Below are 16,386 nucleotides of genomic sequence, written 5' to 3'. Positions count from 1 at the left end.
TTGAAGATGAGACTAAATAATTATTGTCTTGAATAAATGTTTGTTATTTCTACTGTGTCTGGGGACACGGTAGTGGTAATATCAATTTAATGATTGTTAGAATTGATAAATATAGTAAAGTGTTATTAATGGTGGTCTTGCCCTCCATGTTGTTTTAATTTAAATTTACGAAAAGAAGATAAGACTTGGTTGCAATAAAAATAAATAGCAAGAATGATAAAAATAATTGCAGAGTCAGAGTCAGCTGAAATAACTGAAACCCACGAGTCCGCAGGATCCGCTCTGAATAATAATAAAACCCAACATCCCGTTAGCAGCAGTTTGATTTGCTCTGTCTGTCAATATATCTGTCGATATCTTGCAGATGTGGGGTCAGTGGAGGGCCTGGCTTATCACAGAGCTTGGGACACTCTGTACTGGACCAGCTCCACCACGTCCTCCATCACCAGGCACACGGTGGACCAGCGGCGCCGCGGGGCGTTCAACCGCGAGGCCGTGATCACCATGGCCGAGGACGACCATCCCCACGTGCTGGCCCTGGATGAATGCCAAAAGTAGGTGTTACATCTCTCCTACAAATCCTAATTCTAGCCCAGCATCAACCAACACTTCTTTATTTTAGTCAGACAATATTGCTGAGCCCTAGGGAGGTTGATTCGATTTCTCCGTTTAGGAGACAAATGTTAACGCGTTTTATTGTCGGTATCTTTCGTTGTCTCCCTCTTATAAAGAAGTTGCGGAAGTAAGATTCAACATCTTATATGTTTTTATATCTCAGATCAAATAATCATTGTATTTTCATGGAATGTTAACAGAATTCAAGCTGCTTTTCTTAAGAGTGAGCTAAATGCAAATTCTTGAGTGGCCGTTTTCTCAGATGTGTCACTTACTGCTTGAGTTTAAAAAAAATCCAGAATTAATTTAAGCACTTACAAAAAGAAGTCTGAGTTTCTTTTGTGCAAAATAGAGGCCCCTTCTGTGTTTATCACAGAAGTCAGTGTTGTATAAAAGTATGTAACAATGGACACAGTCCTGCAAAGAATTCAAACTTAGTTCTTTCCCTCTCAAAAATACTGTGTTAGTGACAGGATTTTTATTTTATTTCAGTGCCGTATGTATTTGTGGTACTTTTTCTCTGTTAATTCTAGGAAAAAGGCAACCTGCTTTTTCTTCTTCTTGTAAATGTCTTTTGGGGAAGTTGGGAAGCATTTCTGCCATATTAAATTCTACTTTTAGTTTGTGGTGGCTGAATGTACAAAGTTTCACGTAGTGGAGCATATTTCCATGTCTGACTTCATGTCCTGTTCATGCAAATCAAAACTTTATGCTGCATTGTAAAATACAATTAGCAAAGTACCATCAATAAACCCCATAAGCTCTGATGGAGATTGCAGTGAGAGGAGGAACAGGTTCTGTCAGTCTGTGAATTAGAATTCCATCTGCAGCCCAATCCATAACTTTTTCTATCATTGTGAACAGCAACAAGGGGCTGACTGGGCCTCCTGTAAAGCACATTCAGGTCCTTTTTTCTTCCCATTATCAACCCTCTGCACTCCAGTCCTTGGGTGTGCAGAGAGTTCTCTCACTGCTGTAATATGGGAGAAGCTGCAGATGAATTTCACTGTTAAATATTACTAATGCACACATTAGGAGAATTAAATTTCTATCATTACACAACTTGTATCTCTCTCTGATGGTAAATTACTACAGAGACAAGATCAGGACTGAACAGATCTGTAAGAGAAAATAATTGTACTCCTATACAAATGAATGAACTAGGAAACTGCTATAATTTATATACATAATTTATTTATGGGCTGTTACATTTTCTTATTTACTATTGATTATCACAATTATTTATAGATGCCATTCAGAATTGTTTATGAAGGCATTTGTTGGTTTTTTTCTTACTCTGTTGCTCATTTCATAGAGAATTAAATTATAAAATGTATCTTATGGTTTTGTTTGGTTTTTTGATTTTAATACAGCTTAATGTTTTGGACTAACTGGAATGAGCAGCTCCCGAGCATCATGAGATCCACCCTGTCAGGCAAAAATGCCCAGGTTATCATTAGCACTGATATTCTGACACCAAATGGACTCACCATTGATCACAGGGCGGAGAAACTTTACTTTTCAGATGGCAGCTTGGGAAAAATTGAGAGGTGTGAATATGATGGATCACAAAGATATGTAAGTAAAACAAAAATCCTGCACACACTCTTTGTATGTTTCCATTCAATATTACCTTCAAAGTGAAATTGTTACAGAAAGATTAATAATTGCCTAATTTTCTCCTAGTGTAAGTTGAATATTAGGCTTTAACTCTATTGAAGTACAAATACTGCTCAGTTTGCTCAGAATTTCTTTTGTGCAATGCTTGAGTGTTACTCAACTAATCTTATTTCTAATATTTCCTAACTATACATTTTCAGATATTGAACTACTCTGCATTACTCTTTCATCATAATATGTTTTGGTCCTTGAGCTTTCTTTCTGTTTCAGCTCAAGCAGATCTTTTACTGGGAATGTGCTGAAGGCAGTTGATCTGTGCTTGTGGTTTTGTTACATCTTTAGCACTACATTTCTTGTATTTAATGAAATCTTCATTTCAGGGATTTTGTACCTCCCAAAGTTCAGGATATAATGAATTAAGGGCATGTTCTGTCTTGTATTCAATTCCCAGCTTTACAGGAGATCACATCATCTCACTTTGATATCTATTAACTTTTAAAAAGCACTTCATATGCAATATATGAATATGTGAGCTTTGAAATAGTTTTTTCTCTTAAATGAAAATTATATGGTTTTTCCGAATCTTATCCAGAAGTTTTCCACACTATTTTTAGCCAACTTTTTTCAAAATAAATCAGAACAGCCAAGCTTGTAAGAGCAGAACTGAAGTACAGTCAGCATGGATAGGCATATGCTTTTTCTTTTCCTTTTGTTTTCCTTTTATAAAAATTAACCACAGCTCCCCAATGCTTTCAGATGCATTAAATGTATCAGAAACTTGATAAACCAAGCAAATGGATTCTAAAGTTTTCAGTCTCTGACTCTATACTTATTAACACAAAAGAGAAGTACAGGGTAATTAGTTAAGTACAAGGTAATTAGTAGGTTGTGATTAAATAGTTTAACTTCATCTTTGCATAAAGTATAGTGAAATAGGCATCAATGGCATGAAGTAGGATGTGATGCCACTTAGTTACAGAATCCATTACTAAAATACTCCTTTTTTAATCAAGTCTATGGCTTTCACTTTGCAGTAGCAAAAAGAAAAGGATCATTCCGTTTTCTCAGCAATTGAACATTGAAACTTCCAGTTTTTCTGAGTACTTGCTCCTTGGTTTGGCTTTTTGAACTCTTCTTCTCCATTGTAGTAAACAGAAAACCTCCTGAACACAATGGTCTGAGTCCAGCACCCTCTTCTGAAGGGTTTTTGGGAGTTCTAGTGTGTTACACCAATACCTGCTGTGGGATGATCAGCTGATTCTGTTGTCAAAAGTAGAGATTTGGGTTCTCACTCTTCCTGCTTTACTCAGATGAGGATTGTTATAGCAGAAGGAAAACCCAGCAGGTTTTACTGATACAAGCAATGCCAGCATCCAGCCTGTTAACTGTGTTACTGCCCTAGTGAAAAATAATATTTCCAGGGCAGTTATTTTTTTTACTTTGTTCATTTGCTGTCCAGCTGGATGAGATCCCTGATTTCTGTGACATCAGTGCAAGTCATGATTGTTCCACTGTTCTGGTGATCTCAGATTCTTTGGGGTGTTTCAGCCATCAACCACCTGTCAAAACCAGTTTAAACAGATTACCCTTTCCCCCAGTATCTCTGCTTCATTGCTCTCTGGTTTCAGTTAGGTTAACAAGGGTAGAAATTGGATAGTAGGACATGAAAGGCTAATGGTAATGTAATGAATTTTCTTCCAGAAGGCAGCTTCTTTCTTCATTCTGCTCACCACAATAATCTAGTACAATGAATTAGTAGAAAATCATTTAGCAATATTGAACGGACTCTTTAAAGTGGATTGTAAGGGTTTATTGATTTTTGTGTTGAGCTGATATTTTAATACTGGTATTTGGTTTCGGGAATACTCTTTCAAGTTTGGAAGATTTTTTGTCATTATTGTTCATTTTTATTGCTTAGAAGATATTAATTTTGGGGGGGGACGTTTTCTTAACATTTTTTTGTTCTGTTCTGTCAGACCTTCCGGTTTAAAAAACAGAAGTGGCATTTTTTTTTTCCATTATTCTTTCCTATTTTCTTCCATTTTTTTTTTCTCCTGCCCTTACTTGGATCTAATATTGTGGCCACAACTAGTCTTAGCTGCTTGATGCTTTAATTGCAACTTTTTTTTTTAATGAACACAGGCACTGAGCCAGCAGCAAATAAAGCTGATTTCACTTTTTGAACTTTCCTAATAAATGATGAGCCTTTGATTTATTTTTCCTTTACTTCTTCTTTTTTAAGTATTTTGTAACATTTTACATGTGAAAAACTAGAAACACTGTTAACTTCCTGTAAACAGTTATTTTTTTAGCATCCAGGCTGGAATGTTTTGGTCTCAGTTATAATTTTGTAGGCCTGTAGGTGGGATTGTTAAAATCAATAAGGGGTTAGAGGTGTTTCTGGTAATTATAACCTTCATGTAATTGCAGCCTGCCAGTAACTGTAACTTTCAGTTTCTAGGATAGTGAGGTTTTTTTCTGTTGAATTTGTGTATTAATGTAATTAAAGAAGTTTCATAATTGGTGTTCAAATTCTGTTTTATTTGATTAGATTTTATCAGATATCTTCTTCAGTCTACAGCAAGTGCAAGCTTTAGCTTTGGTTGTGCATTTACTAAAAACTTGAGTTTACAAATGTCCTCTAAAATCTATTTTTCATGAGTGTTGTTGTATTTATTTAAAATGCAAGTGTCATTGAGGGCAGCAGGATAATTTTGGTCAGTTTTGGGAAGGTATTCCTGATGACATCAATGTTACCTTGAGAAGTGACCAAATAACTCACTAAGGCGGGATAAATTGAGCCAAGAGAGAAATTGTGCAAAACATAAGCAATTTGAAATGCAGAATATCTAACTCCATTAAAATAAGAATTTTCTAAAAATTCTTAGAAGTTCTCACCAATATCTGAGCATTAGCAGTTGAAAATGATGCAAGTCCTGAATGTGATTCTGTGAACAGTCTCATTGCTGTATCCTCTATGAACAAATAAATATTCAGACATGAAATCAAACCCAAAGGAAAATAGTGTCAACTAGAAGGCAGGTATTTTAATTAGCTTTGATGGCTGGTCTGAGAAAAAAAATAAAATAGAGCCTACTTTCATAGAGAAATTAATTTGTCAGTTTCTATGGTTTCTCTGTAATATTTCCAAATGGCACTGGAAACAATAATAGTAGAGAAACAAGAAAAGCCAGTAAAAAATGATGTTGTTAGCACAATATTCACAATTTACCACCAAGACACTGAAGTTCATGATGGTTTGCTTCTCCTTTTTCCCTCTTTTATGATAGTTAGGGGAACAAGAGTTTAGTTCTGGGCTTTTTAATCAATTCTTCTTTGTGTTTGAAAAGCAGCTGCAACAGTGTAGATATTATTTGCAATTAAAGGCACTAGAAGTGAAGTTGTGGATTTTTTAGATTTTCTCTGTCCAGCAATATAAATACAGTAGTTGGAGCAGGAATGTTCAATCCTTGATTTTTTTTTTCCCCTGCAAATATACATTAAAAAAAATAAATTTTAGTGTCTCAACTTTTCAAATGTCCACATTTCCCTTCAACATTTATCTGAAGCCAAAAACCAAAAGAAAGAGTGAAATCCCCACCCCCTGCTTAATTCATTGTTTTTCTAAAGAGTTCACTCCATTGACATTGATGAGTTGCCTTCTTTCAGTAGCTCTGTAAAGAAATGTTTAACTTGAACCTAATGAAAGTTATTCCCTAGGCAAAAGCAGTAAAATCCTCTAATCCCTGTGAGGCAGACACTTGTTTGAGAAAGATCCAACATTTTTAGTTTGGGACAGTTTGCTGAAATATCTTGATGTCCAGTGTTGGCAGCCTGGTAGAAATTACCTTCAAGAAGGAATTAATGAACAGATAAAACTAATCTCAAAGGCTGTAAAGAACAAGATTATTCATAATACCTCAAGATCCAACAAAATTCTAGGAGATTGAAGTGAATCTAACATTAGGTGAAGCTGTCGTTGTCATTTATGAAGTTGAAAATAATTATCGTGGGATTAATAAGCGTACAGTTTCAAAGAACCTGGTTAATATAATAGTGGTAGATAAAAAGAAAACAGAGCTGTGTATTTTCCATTTCCATGGCACTGAAAAGTCCAGGCCTTTTATAAGCAGTTGCCTAATCTGAACTGTAAACTGAGTAGCAGCTGGAACTGCAATTTCAGCACTGAAGTTTGGTTTTCAGTGTCTTGGATGTGCATTGCTACCATGGAGAAACAAAAATGAATTGTTGAAGTGGAAGCACTTCTGATTTTGTTACATTGTGCTTGGAAAATTCCATGGAAACTTGATCTTACCATTCTTGACAAAAGCGATCTTCTGGTATGTCCATGGTATCCTTTTCTATAATTCAAGTTGTTTAGAAAGTAATAGTGAAAGACAAAATGAATGAAAGAAAATTCATGCATTAAAGCTGTGTGGAAAATAGTCTTTATTCAAACCAATCAACAAAGAGCATCACAACAAACACAATCAGGAGTTTAATCTAAATGTACCTTTTTTGGTAAATAAATAAAATACGTAAAAGTTACCCCTTCAATTATTTAATTTCCCCCTATTTGTGCAACAGGTTTCCCTGTATTTCTTTCTCATATAATTTTTTCCTTAGATTCCTATTCTATAATGTTTTAAAGTCAATATTCATAACTAAATAAATCTGATATACTATTTTAGGTCTTTCATTTTAAAGAATAAAATAAATGACTGATGTGGGGTTCTGTCAGTTTTTTTATTAATTTAAAATGTTATTTATTTATTTAATTGCTGATATCACTTTATGGTTGTATAATGATTTTATTATGCCATTGACTTTAAATAATATTTTTAACCTTTTTAAGTGTAGTTTTGTGTACACAATTGTGCACTACTTTAGAGGTCTGAGTAGGTTTGGGAATCTTTAGAAAAGCAAAGAACCCTTAAAAAACATTTAAAAGCTGTATTAAATACTGCTGCCCATTTATTAAGCCTTTTGAAAGAGAAGCATTAATAATAATCCATTCATTAGGGTTCAAATACTTACAAAAAATAACTATTTTAATACATCATAAGCTGGTACATTAAATTTATGCACTTTTCTTTTAAAAATAACCCAGTATTTCTGTAAAAGTTTTTTGTTGTCATGATAAGAGTCATTGAGTTTAGTTATTAATAACAATCTGGTAAGGATTTTATATAAATTATCAAAATTACAGTATTCTGTCTGAAATTTTTTGGGGCCTGCCATGTCTCCCTGGCTGGCTCCTTTGCTTTTTCAGTCATGTTTTCCTAGAGAAAATGCTACACAGATCTCGAATTAGAGCTGTCAAATGCTAAACCAAAAGCTTTCTAGAAAACTTAAAAAAGCAGAATTCAAATGTGAAAGAATCACAATTAAAATTAAATTGTTTCTCAACTTCTGACATCACCTGGTCTCCTCATTTCTTTACAGGAACCAGAGAAAAAAATTCATGTGTTAATTAGAGCTTCAAATATCTTCTGTAACTGAACTTTGGTATCATTTAGTATTAAAGTATGAGATGTACTCTTGGATGTGTCTGACTTCCACTCTTGCAGGTGGAAGGAATGGTAGGGATGTATTTTCATGAATCCTTAAAGTTTTAAAATTGTACTTGGGTTATTGCAAGTTTTAGTATAAATTTAGAGTTAAAAAAATAGGAATAAAAAATTGTCACAACTGTCAGTGTTATTATATAAATTAGAATTTCAAAGGGTTGTAAAGGTGGCCAAAAGCTGATAGAAATATGAAGTCTTTATTTTGGTTGCTTGAAAAAAGCAATGTCCTTGGGTAGGGCTGTGACATAATGCAGAGACTCCAGGAAATGGAATACAATGAGCAATAGTGAAATGAAATACAATGAGCAATAGTGAAGAAACATTTGGTTTTGTGACATTGTATTTGGATCTCAGCTCTCCCAAGGCTGAGCAGCAATGATCAGTTCTGTAGTGAATTTACATTCTATTGTTACAATCTGAGATAAATTAGGACAGTGTTCTCCAACACAGAAAGCTGTGCCATGCTTTAGCCTTGGTTGTAACAATAAAATCTTTCCAACTGGGACAGTTTCACACTCTCACAGGGAAGAATATGGGGCTGCAAAATCTGGATGGCCAGATTTCACAAAGATCTTTCAGAAACATACATGATATTTTTTTATTCCCCCCCCAGAAATGTCTGAATATGAATAGTGCAGGCTTTTAAGAGTGTATTATGGAAAGTGTCTTACTGGAAATGTGCACAATTAGAGAAGAAATCGTTTGCCATTAATATATTCCCATTTATCTTTTAATACTTTTAAAAAGTATTACTGAAAAAAATGTTAGTTAGAGAAAAGTTGTCCTCTTGGGATATTTATCACTGGGAAAAAATCTTTCCTGGAAAAAATGATTTGCTGTCCAGCCCTCTTTAAAATATGCAGAAATACATGATGTGCATAGTGAAGCAGAATTTGTTACAGTTATCTGATTAATGTAAGTAATTTTGACATTTTGTCTGTATAAGTGAATTTAAACATGGACAGGAATGCTCCTGTGCACAGGACTAGAATTATTTATGTTAGCAGGTTGTTGAGATACCCTGAACTGGCACAGGTGGGAACAAACCTGGGACATCCCTGGGTGTGGAATTCTGCAGAACTGGGGCACCTTCTTGGTTTCCAAGGCACAGCTGCAGTGTCAAAATTGGGAGCTTTTGTTTCACAAAATGAAATTTGGATGTCCTGTATATTAGGTGCATTCGTTATATGGAGAGAAAGACTTCCTACACACCCAAAATGAGCAATTTAAAAATTAAATATTATTGACTATTGACTATTTGATTGACTCTTACTACTCTGTTCTCACCCCAGCATTTTTTAAAGAGCTGTCACACAGCATCCCCTTGCAAGCACAAAGGGCTCAGGTCCATCAGATGTGCTGGTCCATGAAGATATCCATGAAATCTCATTGTTGTTATAAAGTCCCTCTGGGAAAGAAGATAAAGCACACAAAGCAGATGGAATACCATGGTGATCTAAGTAGATATGTTAAAGGATATTATTTTTCACAATTTATCCCAATTTCCCTATGAAAAACTAGCACATAGACACAGATTTTTTTTTTTTTTTCATAGCCTGGATGAGAACTGTTCCCTCTTTATAAATACTCATAACTTATTATTTTTTCCCTGAGAAACCTAGAATACAAATCAATAAAAAATAGTAAATGTATTATCTATGTCCATTATCTAGTGTAGAAATATTAGCCCTCTTCCAGTAATTCTCTTCAGCCAAAATTAAATTTTCAACTAAAAAACCTGATAAAAATTCATCCAATTCTTCAGAAGGGAAACTGTCCATGGGAAATTTTTAATTCTGATACCTGAAAGAAAGAACATATGCAACTATTTTACAGGACCTGTAATTTGGATTGTGAAGAAATTCATTGCATTTCTAGAATTTTCTTTCAAACCTTACTATATAGTGACCTTCAATTCTTTTTTCCTTCTAGGTTTTTTAATTAATTATTACTGTGGTGAGATTTTTTTTTTCCTGAATTGGGAAACATGAAATATTTATTGTCTAGGGTTCAAGTTTCTAATGTGGTGAGCACTCTTCAGTTCTAAAGCTCTTCAGTTCACTTTGGTTCTTAAAGACTGAATTTTTAGACTTTCAGCCATGCTGAATGAACCTCTTCTCTTTTCTGTTGGAGCTATTAAGCTGGTAAAGTGTTGAGTAGGTATTTTTACAGGCACATTTAGATAAACTGTGATTTTTTTTAATTAAGGAACAGATGCCTGGTTTTCTGAAATTTGCATGCCTGTGGCATCCTTTTAACACATTTTAAGTGCTGTTATCTCATTTCCCCAGGTGCTGCAGGTATAAAAGTATTAAGTGTTTTTGTCTAAAAGTGATGGGAGTCGCAGTTTGCACTTTAAAACCTTCACGTTCAGTGACGGCGCTTTCCTCTCCTGTTTCTCCTGTGCACTTTTGCGTTTCAGGTCATTGTCAAGTCTGGCCCAGGCACTTTCCTCAGCCTGGCTGTGTATGATGAGTACATCTTCTGGTCGGATGGAGTGAGGAGAGCCATCCTGCGTTCCAGCAAATATACAGGAGGAGACACCAAAGTTCTCCGCTCCGACATCCCGCACCAGCCCATGGGAATCATCGCTGTGGCCAACGACACCAACAGCTGTAAGCCACCAAGCAGTTTTCTTCATGCCAACATCATTCATTTCAGGGATTTTACTTTGTTTTTCACCAGGTTAAAAGTTTATGTGGTGTTTCATAAGTTCTTTTGTTAACATGGGGTATATCCTTTTGCCAAGTAAATAAGCGTTATTCAGAATTTTCTGCTGTGGATGTTGAGCTCGGTGGATAGAAGTTAAATACTTTCTTGTCAAATTTAAGCAGTTTTGAATGTTGTAGGTTTTTAAAATTACTATTTTCCAGGTGTTTGTTTATCTGTAGCATGCCAGCATCTGAGGGATGCTGACATTTTCATCCGACTGATAACACCCAAATCAATTGCCCGTGAATCTGCGATGTGGTGATCTTTGCTCTCTCAAAGACATTGGCCATTGAAGCAAATTTAATAAAATCGAGTTCATCTCTTGTCATTTGTCTTCCAGGTGAGCTGTCTCCCTGTGCACAAATGAATGGAGGCTGCCATGATTTGTGCCTTCTGACGCCTGATGGACGAGTGAACTGCTCGTGCCGAGGGGACAGAGTCCTGATAGATGATAACAGATGTGTGAGTAAGTAATGGTGGCTGACACGATGCTTTCCTGGGCTCTGAGGCGCTTGGCTTTCATAAGACAGTTGGCCCAAGCCATTAATTTTATTTCTTCTATCTAATGTAAAAATTGATCTGGCAATTCAGCACAAACCAGGCTTTTGACTCTTTTGTCTTGTAAGTCTTTTGGGGGGTTAAAAAGTGTTAATACTCTCCTTAAACTCATATTATTGTAGTGGGATACTGTTTCTTATTAAAAGGATTTTTACTTACTTATCGTAATTACTGCTGAGATAGAAATATCTGTATGTATCCTTCCCTAAGGTTATGTGGGATAAATTTCTGAAGTTGAACCTTAATTAAAGCAGTTTCTCATCCATCTCTCTTTGTTGTCAAACTAGTGATTGGCAGTGGAAGTGAGAGAGGTTCAGCAGTTGAATTCACATGCCTAGCAATTTATTTTGTTATAATTATATGGCATTCATATTTTTCAGATGCGTCACAACTCTTAAAATTGCTCTTAGGTTAAACCATGTTTAAACTGTCATCTAGGACGTGAAATAAGATTTAATCTTCTAAATTATTCTGTAGAATGTTTGCAGGAAATGTTGATCTGAGCTATCAGGAAAAAAGAGAAGAAATTACATAATGGGGTAGAGTAGCACAGAAAGGATGGAAACAAGACAGACTGCAGTTTAGCTTTGAGATCAAAAGTTTCTTTCTTCATAACAGAATTGAAAGTGATACTCAATAAAATTGAAAGTTAGCAATTCCAGCTGAGAAAAGGAATTAAGTGTCCTTTCACAGTGTAATTAGGCTGTGTAACTCACTGCCAGTCAAGAGTCTTGAGACAAAGCTTCAGTGAAATTCAAAGAGGGAGAGATGATGATACGGGTAATGACTACTCTGGCTACTTACTTGTCATCAAAGAAACCATTTGAAAGGCATTAAAATGCTTTGTTTCTGCAAGATGGAGTTTGAAGCAATCTCTGCAAGGGTGTCCAGTTAGACTTGAACAGAGGGCAGACTGTACTATATATACTTTTATTCTTTTCATTTTTTTTCTAAAGATTGCAGTTGAAGGTGCTGAACTAGATGAAGTACAAATGTAATTGAGAACTACTCTTCATGAGATCTAAGTTCTTACAATGCTAGAAAATGAAGGGAAAAGAGACAGAAATACTTAAATTCAAATGTAAAGGACTAAACAAATCATATTCCAAACCAGACCTCACCTTGTTCAGAATTTATATTTTCAGCACCTTTTCTTCATGTTCGAATCAAATCAAGAAATGCTTTCAATTCATATTGGCTTGGCTATTCCATATAGCAGACCATATATTGATTCTTCCTAAATTTGTGCTGAAGTGGTTATAATGGAAACACGAAAGAAGCATGACAATTGGGTATCATTTCCCCATTTTCTTCTTGAGTTTTCCTAAATGTTCCTCTTTTCCATCCACTTTGGTATTTTGGTTAAAACCATGCTCACAAAAGCAGTTGTATGACCTATCCTGAAGTTCGTGACCAAATTGTTGCATCCAATTTGTGATGTTTTTTAGTTTAGGTAAAAGAGTAAAAATTCTAGATGTTCACCTGGTCCTCTTCTAAAATAATTGATAAAAAATCCACTAGATGAGAAGGGGAGAGTTTTGATGAATAAAATAAATAATTATAATGGAATCAGCATTGGGGTTTAGGCTGTATCATTCAAGCTGGAGGTTGGGAAGGCACGGATGAGTAGAAGGAAGCTGAGCACAGTAGTTCCAAAGTTCTTATCAGAATGAGTGCCTGTGAGTTGTTTCACCACATGTTCCTTCATGGATATTTGTCAATGTATTTTCTTTTACAGGTTCTCTTTGTAGAAGCTTTTAAATTCTGATGCCATCGCGTGTTTTACTGTTTTGTACTCAGGTTTTCACAATTCATGTAGGTCAAATTTGAAATGCAGCCAGCAGTTTTTTCTCACTTTCAGTAGATATAAAAGCTTTTAAAACTTACGTGTTAATGTGGTTTATTTTTAGGCAAAAATTCTACTTGCAACATCTATTCAGAGTTTGAATGTGGGAATGGTGAATGCATTGATTATCAGCTGACTTGTGATGGCATTGTGCACTGTAAGGACAAGTCTGATGAGAAACTTTTCTACTGTGGTGGGTATTTCCAGATCTTTCACCTTCCCAATGTAATTTTGGTGTTTTACATGCTTAGATTGCTTCCTCTGTGACTTTCCTTCTTATTCACACCAACTGCTCGGCCAAGATGTCCAGGAAGAAAATGCCAACATACATTAAGAAAACCTTGACATGACATGGAAAAAATTACCTGAAAACATTTTTTTTCTTGTAGACTTCAATGTATTAACTGACATTTAAAAAAAAACCCTCAAATGTTCTCATATTTCTGTCTCTAAATGAAAAATTAAGGAAAAACATGACTAACTGCTTTTTTAAAGGTGGAAGATATCTTATTGTATAGTACTGTAAAATATATAAATACTAGTTATTAAATTTATAAATAGATTTATAAATACAAGATTTGTTGCCCACAGAAGCTGTGGTTTCTGTCCAAGGCCAAGTTTGATGGGCTTGGAGAAACCTGGGATAGTGGAAGGTGTCCCTGTCCATGGCAGGGGGTGGAAGGAGTTGGATTTTAAGGTCCCTTCAAACCCATTCCATGATTCTCTGGTTCTGAGAACCAACAATTTGTCTTTTCATGGATTTGCCACGTAATTTTATGGAGAACATTCTATTAATTTGCAGTGTGACAGTGAACACTTTGCTTCACTTAAATCAACTGTACCAAATATTTTGCTACACATTTGGAAAAAAACCAGGAAGAACTGGGGCCCTTTCATGCAATAAGTCATATACAGGGTGTTGCTTTCTGAATCTGATAAAGAACAGGATGCTCGACTCATTATTGTTGATTAACTAATGCAGTGAACATTATTATTGTGACTTCTACAATAATTGGGGTTTCAGTGAATCAGCCCTGAATTTTCAAACATATCATTATATGTAAAATTAATACAATCTTTAAGAGTGTTCTTAAGCAGAACAATGTTGGTATTGGTGCTTAGAAATCCAGAAAACTCTCTGCTAATATTTGTTTTTATTTTATCCTCCATTTATTCCTATTTTGGTTTTGGGCCAAATTTGGTATGCTTCATTTATGTGATACCACACGCAAACATTCTCCCAAAAAAAGCGTGTCAATACAAATGCATTTAAAATACCACAAAATAATGAAAACTGGGAACTAGGCCTCCTTTTCCTTTTTCTTTTGGCCATTCTTTCTCATCATGCTTTCGTTTATTGTTCTTTATCCCTTTATTGGTCCCAGTTACGCTGCATAATAGATGAACAATTTCCGAAGTGTTGGGTTTTTTTTCCTGTAGCTTGGAATGCATCACCAATTAAAATATTTTTCTGGGTTGTTTGTTTGGATTGAGCATGAGGCTGTTTTCCAGAGGTGTCAATCCAGTCGTGTGCTTGCATTTAACTTCCCAGAAAACAGGGGCTGTCGGAAGGGCTTCAAGCCGTGCTCCAACCGCCGCTGCGTTCCCAGCGACAAAGTCTGTGATGGTGCCAACGACTGTGGTGACAACTCTGATGAATTTGACTGCAAAGGTAAATGGCACCTTATTTCCAAGGTGATTTCACAATATTGCTTCGTAAATACTCATTATGCAAATAGGAGTAGATGGAAAATAACGTGTGGTTTAATCATAAGATGGGATTGATGTAGAGGCCGATTTTGGTTTGCACCTACAGTCTTCTAGGAGGAGAGTGGTTTTGGCTATAAAACATAAAATATACATATGTATTACACACATAATATTTTATGTTTCATATGTATAAAATATAAAATAGAGGTGCTGTTTCTTCTGTGAAGTAATGAGAGAGTAACTTTACTGCAGGCAGATTGAAAGATGGGTGATTTCTACTCTGCATGTGCTTCTTCTCTGAAGCAGGAAATGCTATATTTCTCTGCTTCTCAGATGCATGGCAATGTCTGTGTTCTTTGCAAAGCTTACTAGAATTGTTCTCCTTTTCATACCAGAATGGTTTTTCGATTTATGTATTTTAACATGAATATTTATATCTGTGCATCAGCCAATGCCTAAAGACCAGCAAGCAGACCACACAGTTACTATTCAGAAAGGTTGTCAAGGATATTATTTCACAAGATTTATAACTAAAAAGCTAGATAGCTGTAGTAATAAGCGTATTTTGAAGGCACAAAATTATTTTTTAATCATTTACCTAAGTATAAGTAGAGGGAATACATATAGGCAAGAACCCCAAGAAATAAATCTAATAGATTCATGGATGATCCTGAAAATGCTTCTTCCTCCCTCTCATTATCTCATTTTGAGATAATCAATATTTGAAGAATACTGATTATCTCAAAATGAATTGAATTACCTAGACACACTTTTAGGCTAAAAACAAAAAAATAAAAAATTAGCAACTTATAAAGTGTAATAAACTCAAAATCATATGTCTGCTGGAAGGTACGGCGTGTTCTGAATGCCTCACTCTGAAAGGCAGAAGGCTTAATCATCATCATGTGTACGATGTGCATCTGAAGAGTCTGTTTAGCACACAAATTTACATCCTCTATAACCATATGTCCCAGACTCAGCGTGCTCCTCGGCAGAGTTCCGCTGCGCAGATGGGCTTTGCATCGGGAAATCGGCGCAGTGCAACCAGATCATCGACTGTGCAGATGCTTCGGATGAGAAGAACTGCAGTGAGTTTGTGTTTGTGCTCCTTCCCAGCAGCTGCTCCCTGATCATTCCTTGTTATGTAGCCGTTAATTCCTGGGCGTTGCTGGGATTCCAACACCTGCCTGGGCTCCTCCAGCTCGGCGTGAAAATTAAACCATGAGGCTTCTCGGTCTGCCTTAGGTGTGTGGTAATCCTCTGTCTCTTTCCAGATAATACAAACTGTGCTTACTTCTATAAACTTGGGATAAAATCTTCGGGATTTGTCAGCTGTAATTCGACTTCCCTCTGTATACTGCCCGAGTGGATTTGTGATGGATCTAATGACTGCGGAGATTATACAGATGAACTAAAATGCCCAGGTAACTGTGAAAAAGTAAAAAGAAAGCCAAACACAAAACATTAATTTACCTTCTAAACAAAGAAGAAAAGTCCTATTTGGGAAGCAAGAGTGTTTCTCATTGTGTTGCAAAATGTTTATTGGGTCATTGCTGGTTTATTTAACATAGAGATTAATACAGTGCTGAATGCAGTTTATTCACCTTTATTTTGTGCTTCCTGGGATTATGCAAATTACCACAAATGAAAGCTGATTTTTTTTCTGAAGCAAACTATAATGTCTAGCTTTCTATTTCCTCCAGGTTAGGCCTGTCATTTATCATTTTTAAGTAAAACATGAGTCATTAAAATGTC

At 35.6% G+C, this 16,386-nt stretch overlaps 1 protein-coding gene across 1 annotated transcript in view; it reads left to right on the top strand.

Annotated features, from left to right (window-relative positions):
* Positions 1-16,386, top strand: part of LRP1B (LDL receptor related protein 1B) — a gene marked incomplete at its 5' end in the record, with an annotated part of 645,110 nt that overhangs the window by 509,130 nt on the left and 119,594 nt on the right. Inside the window, 8 exons of the mRNA XM_083865658.1 lie at positions 365-554; positions 1,989-2,193; positions 10,228-10,420; positions 10,858-10,983; positions 12,986-13,114; positions 14,474-14,593; positions 15,606-15,719; positions 15,906-16,055. Of these exons, the coding sequence (XP_083721784.1) occupies positions 365-554; positions 1,989-2,193; positions 10,228-10,420; positions 10,858-10,983; positions 12,986-13,114; positions 14,474-14,593; positions 15,606-15,719; positions 15,906-16,055 (1,227 nt within the window). The remainder of the gene's footprint in view (positions 1-364; positions 555-1,988; positions 2,194-10,227; positions 10,421-10,857; positions 10,984-12,985; positions 13,115-14,473; positions 14,594-15,605; positions 15,720-15,905; positions 16,056-16,386) is intronic.

The sequence above is a fragment of the Zosterops lateralis genome (genome assembly GCF_965231275.1).
Source record: "Zosterops lateralis genome assembly, chromosome: 7".
Lineage (NCBI taxonomy): Eukaryota > Metazoa > Chordata > Aves > Passeriformes > Zosteropidae > Zosterops > Zosterops lateralis.
This window is presented reverse-complemented; position numbering and strand designations above follow the sequence as displayed.